Source organism: Haliaeetus albicilla, chromosome 22 (assembly GCF_947461875.1).
Source record: "Haliaeetus albicilla chromosome 22, bHalAlb1.1, whole genome shotgun sequence".
NCBI lineage: Eukaryota > Metazoa > Chordata > Aves > Accipitriformes > Accipitridae > Haliaeetus > Haliaeetus albicilla.
In genome coordinates, this window is record NC_091504.1 from 6,558,762 (window position 1) to 6,564,184 (window position 5,423).

The following is a 5,423-nucleotide window of genomic DNA, read 5'->3' on the forward strand; positions in this document are numbered from 1 at the left end:
GGACCCTCTGGGGACCATGGTGGGGGGGCAAAGGGGGTGTAAGGGGATGGGGGGGGTGGATTCCCCCCCTGCCCCCCCCCCGGCTCATCCCTCACCCCGCCGGGTGTCCCCAGGGGTCTCGCAGGAGGCGCAGGGCAGCAGACGCCGGTGGGTGACTTCGGCCAAGCTCCGCCGGACGGCCGCAGCCAGCGCCGGGGTGTCCTTGACCTGTGGGGACACGGGGAAGGGGTCACACCCCCCCCCCCACACCCCCCCCCCCCCGGGGTCCGTTCATCCCCCCCCACCTGCATGGTGCGCAGGCAGGCCCGCCGAAAACGGGCGCTGGTGCTGCCGGTCACCACGGCCGTCACCGCATCCAGCACGACGGGCAAGGACCGTGCGAGCCGCTCCTGACCCTGCGGGATGGGATGGGAGGGGGGGATCAGGGGGTGTTGGTGACACCCCCCCCCCCCCGCACCCCCCCCCCCCCACACCACCGGCGCCCACCTCGTGCTGGCGGCACAGCTCCTCCAGGACGGGGTGGACGAGGGTCCGGAGGCCGGTGGCCAGCGCCGGGCGGCTGCTCAGCAGCGTCTGGTCCAGGTGGGCCAGCAGTAGCCAGCGAGCGGCTGGGGAGGGCGGCCATCACGCTGGGAAGGGGGACACACAGCCAGGGACACCCCCAGTCCGTCCCCCCCCCAACGCACCGGCATCGTAAACCTGGAAGGGATCCTCGTGGCGGAGGAAGAGGAAGAGCAGGAGGGTCTGGGGGTGACGGTCCCCCCCCGGGACGCCGGTTCCGTGCCGCACGGTGTAGGCGGCATCGGGGGTCACCAGCTCTGCGGGGACAAGATGGGGTGCTGGGGGGGGGTACTCCTGCTGGCAGGACCCCCCTGCCATCACCGGACACCCCCCCACACACACACGCACCTTCCTCGCCCTCTGGCCGGCCACGGGGGACCACGGTGAAGCCGAATCGCTCCCAGTCGGCCAGCCAGGAGGGATCCTGGAAAAACCGGGGTGGGGGCGGCGTGGCCGGTAGCCCCACCGGGTCGTAGAGGAACAAGTGGCCACAGTCAAGGAGAATGGCCTGGCCCGATGCGTGCCCCCCCCCTCCAAACCCTGACCCCCCCCCCCCAAACACCCCCACTGGGACCCCGGGATATGGCGGCGGTGGCGAGGCAGGTGGGCAGGTTGGGGGTGGGACGGCGGCAGGGGCAGAATGCGGCCGCGGGGACGATGCTCAGTTCCCCCCCCAGGCCCGCCGCGGCAGCCGGGGGGGGGACACGTAGACGGATGGGGGTCCCCAGCGTGGGATGGATCCTGCTGCAGGGCGGGGCGACCCCGGGGTCTGACAGCCTGGAGTTCCCGGGGGGGGGAGATGGGGGAGGTGGGTGCCGTGTCCAGCCCCCCCCCCCCCGCCCAGGACACCCAGAACCCCAGGGACAGCGGGGACACGCCACCCCCCCCCCGGCATCACATCCCTGTCCTTGTCCCCATCCCACTGACCCCCCCCCCGCACGACATCCCTGTCCCTGTCCCACTGACCCCCCCAGGCACCCCATCCTGTCCTGCAGACCCCCCCAAGGCACCCCCGTCCTGCTGACCCCCCCCCCCCCCAGGAACCACATCCCTGTCCTGCTGACCCCCCCAGGCACCCCGTCCCCGTCCCACTGACCCCCCCCCAGGCACCCTATCCCTGTCCCCATCCCGCTGACCTTGGGCCCCCCCCAAACCTGTCCCCATCCCTGTCCCTCGGACTCTGGGTCACCCAGTCCCCGTCCCACCGACCCCAGCCCACCCGCCCCCCTCCCGCATCCCGATGACCCCAAGCCCCCCCCCCCCTTTCCTCAAGCCCCCCCATCCCATACGGTGCAAAGTGCCGGCTCTGGACCCGCAGCCGCGCTCCCGCCAGCGCCCAGGCGTTCTCCCGCCTGCGGGACCCAGGGAAGGGGCTGGCACCAGGCTGGGACCCCCCCCCCGGGCTGGGGACCCCCCTCCAGGGCTGGGGACCCCCCCCACCGTGTCCCCTGGGGGGGGGTGTCCCCAGGGTGGGGATGGGGGTATCTCCGGGGGCTCACCCGTAGGTGTGTGAGGCCACGGTGCCGTTCACACTGACGCAGAAGTGAAATTCCATCTGGGGGGAGGCGGGGGTTGATGTGGAGACCCCCCCCACACCCACCCATGGGTGCACCCTGGTGTGTGTGTGTCCCCCCCCCGGGGACGGTACCTCGGGGTGCACCACGCTCGTCTTATGGAGAAACTGCCGCAGGGCGACACAGGCAGGCGACAGCGTGCCGGGGGGGGGGCTGAGCTGGGGGGGGGAGAACAGAGAGGGCTGGGCTGGGGGGGCACCCCGATGCACCCCACAAATTGGCCCCCCCCCGGGTGGCCAGACCCGGGGGGGTGGGTGTCCTGCTTGTTCACACTGGTTTGGGGGGCCCAGCCCCACCAAGGCACTGGGACCAGTTTGGGGGCCCCTTGGCCCTGGTGTGGGTTTTGGGGTGCTGCCCACCCGCCCCCCCCCCACCGGTGACCCCATTCTGCTGTGTGTGTCGTCCCCCCCCCCCCAAAAACCAGGCCGTCCCAGCTATATTTATCCACCCGCCCTACTTGCGGCAGGAGCGGGTGCTCCCGGGGGGCCCCCGGCCCCGATTCTGCCCCCCCCCAAGGTCACCCTGGGGCGTGGGGAAGGAGGGCGTTTGTTGGGGGGGGGTGTCCCCCCCCCCAGCCTCACCTGGAAAGCCAAACACAGCCGGGCTCTGCGCAGGATCCGGCCGCAGCACGGGGCGGGGGTGCTGGGGACCCCCGGTAGCTCCAGCACCCCCCGGGCAGCTGCAAGGAGGGTTGGTGGGGGGGTTTGGTGGGGGGTGCACAGTGAGGACCCCCACCCCGAGTGGGGGGGGGTCGTCTCCTACCTCCCCGCAGGTCTTTGGCCTCGACGCCGTGGCTCAGCTCCCCGCCGGCCGCCACTGCGGGGACAAGGGGGGTGTCGGGGGTCCCCTCAACCAGACCCCCCCCCCCGCACTGTCTCCCCCCCCATGCCCCCCCCCACGCACCAGTGATGGTGCAGCGGGGCCTGCCCGTGTCCCCCCCGTCCCCCTCCGCTGCCAGGGTCACCAGCAGGGACCCCCCCCTCGGCTCACGGCTCTCGGGGGGCCGCAGGCCAAGGAGGAGCCGCTCCAGCACCTGTGGGCACCGGCAGCCATGGAGGGGACCCCCCCGAACCCCCCCCATCCTCTCCAGGGACCCCCCAAGACCCTTCCCCAGCCTTCCTAGGGACCCCCAAAGCCCCCAAGACCCCCCCATCCTCCCGAGTGACCCCTGAGCCCCCTTAGAGACCCCTCAACCCCCCCCAATCCTCTCTGGGACCCCTGACTACCCCCGAGACCCCCCCCGAGACCCCCCAAAAGACCCCCCCTCATCCCTCCTAGGGACCCCTGACCACCCCAGAGACCCCCCAAGCCCCCCCCCCAGTCCTCTCTGGGACCCTTGACCTACCCCTGACCCCCCCAAGACCTCCCCCTCCTCCCTCCTAGAGACCCCTGACCCCCCCCAAGACCCTCCCTCATCCCTCCTAGGGAACCCGACCGTCCCCAGAGATCCTCCCTCACCCCCCCCCAAACCTCTCAGACCACCCAAGACCCCCCCTCATCCCTCCTAGGGACCCCTGACCCCCCCAAGACCCCCCCAAGACCCCCCCAAGCCCCCCCCAGTCCTCTCTGGGACCCTTGACATACTCCTGACCCCCCCCTCATCCTCCCTAGAGACCCCTGACCCCCTCCAAGACCCCCCCCGGGGACCCCTGACCCCCCCCATCCTCGCTAGCCCCCCCAGGCCCCCCCGCACCGCTCGCACGGCCTCGTCCGCCATGTCGCGGCCCCCCCCTCCCCTTTTCCCGCGAGCGCCCCCTGGCGGCGCGGAGGAAGAGGGGGGCGCCAGCGACCCCCTCGGGGGCGGGGCGGGTCGCCATGGCAACGGGCGCAAAGGGAGGGGGGGGGGCAGCGCGACCGACCTCCCCCAGGCGGGGCCATCGGGCGCCGTCGTCATGGCAACCGCCCCCCCGCCCCCTCCCCGCGCGCGGCGGAGGCGCCGGCCTGGGTTACCATGGCGACTGCCTCCTCCAACCCCCTCCCTCTTCCAGGTGACCCCGCCCCCCGGTGCCGCTCTGGCCCCGCCCCCGCCCCGCCCCTCCCGTCCGCGCCGTCCGCGGGTGTGATGAGCTGCCGCGGCCTCAGCCCGCTCCGCCACCGCAGCGCGCAGGTAGGACCGGGCCGGGGCGGCGGGGGGGGGACACACACCGGGACACACAAACACCGGGAGAGGAGCCCCCCCCCACCTCCGACCCGACCCCCGATCCCTCACCGGCTCCGCATCTTCCCTCCCCCCCAGGCCCCGCATCCCCCCGGCCCCGCATCGTCCCCCCCCAAGCCCCGCATCCCTCCCCGGTCCCCGCCGTCGTGTCCCCCCCCCCTTCGTTTCCCGCACACCCCCCCCTCCCCCGGCACTGCGGCAGCCGCTCCGCTCCCCGCAGCGCCGGGCAGAGCCCCCCCCCCTCGCTTTGTCCCGGGGTCCCGCCAGCGCTGCGGGGCCCCCCCCCCCCAAAAAAAACCAAACCAAACCCCACGCGTGTTGGTGCCCTGCGCCCCGCACACGCGTGCCCAGCCCCCCCCCCCCCCAGGGCCCCGGCACGGGAGGGGGGGGCGCGGGGGGGGGCAGCCGCTGATCCCCGCACTAAGAGCATTAGCTGCCGGCCGGAGCCGGCGCGGGGTGGGGGGGGTGGGGGGAAAAGGTGGGGGGGGGGACGGGACACAGGGACACGGGGACACCCCCCCAGGGACGGGAGGATGGGGGGGGGGTCTTGAGGAGTCCCTGGGGGGGGGTCCGGGGTGGCCGGAGAGGATTGGGGGGGGGCTGGGGGGGGTCTTGAGGGGGGTCAGGGGTCGCTAGAGAGGAGGGGGGGGTCTGGGGGGGGTTGGGGGTCGTTAGGAGGGATGGGGGGGTCTTGGGGGGGAGTCAGGGGTGGGGGGGGTTCTTGGGGGGGTCAGGGGTCGGTAGGAAGTGGGAGGGGGTTCTTAGGGGGGTTGGGGGTCACTAGGAAGGATGGGAGGGTCTTGGGGGAGGGTCCGTGGGGGGGTCAGGGGTCACTAGGAAGGATCCGGGGGGTTCTCTGGGTGCTCAGGGGTCCCTAGGGAGGAGGGGGGGGGTCCCTCTGTGGGTGCCCTGTGCCCCCTCCTCAGGGCTGGGGTCCCTCTCCTGGATCGGGGGGGTCCCCCACAGTTTGGGGGGGGGGGGAACGACAGGTCCCTGGGGAGATGAGATTGGGGGTACCCCCCCCCGCTCTCCTGCACCTGCCCTACACCATCCCCCCTCCATGTGCGACCCCCCCCAAGTGACAAGACCCCCCCCCCTCCAGTGACAGGACACCCCCCCCCCCCGGTGCC

General features: G+C 73.5%; 1 protein-coding gene across 1 annotated transcript; it reads right to left on the reverse strand.

Annotated features, from left to right (window-relative positions):
- Positions 1–54: 54 nt before the first annotated feature.
- TOP6BL (TOP6B like initiator of meiotic double strand breaks) lies at positions 55–3,852 on the reverse strand. Its single transcript, XM_069810678.1, has 11 exons — positions 3,829–3,852; positions 3,035–3,168; positions 2,898–2,951; positions 2,717–2,814; positions 2,061–2,116; positions 1,851–1,913; positions 910–985; positions 687–818; positions 487–608; positions 285–395; positions 55–207 (listed from the first exon to the last, which is right to left on the reverse strand). The coding sequence occupies exons 1-11, from the start codon at positions 3,850–3,852 to the stop codon at positions 85–87; spliced, it is 993 nt and encodes a 330-aa protein (XP_069666779.1). The 3' UTR covers positions 55–84.
- Positions 3,853–5,423: the final 1,571 nt, after the last annotated feature.

What these genes read in the sequence shown, in the direction of transcription:
- TOP6BL (XM_069810678.1), bottom strand. Translation starts at nt 3,852, where the DNA reads ATGGCGGACGAGGCCGTGCGAGCG. An exon ending in GGCCAAAGACCTGCGGGGAG is followed by an intron (nt 2,815 to 2,897) that starts GTAGGAGACGAC and finishes CCCTCCTTGCAG; the next exon opens with CTGCCCGGGGGGTGCTGGAG. An exon ending in CCTGCCTGCGCACCATGCAG is followed by an intron (nt 208 to 284) that starts GTGGGGGGGGAT and finishes GTGTCCCCACAG; the next exon opens with GTCAAGGACACCCCGGCGCT.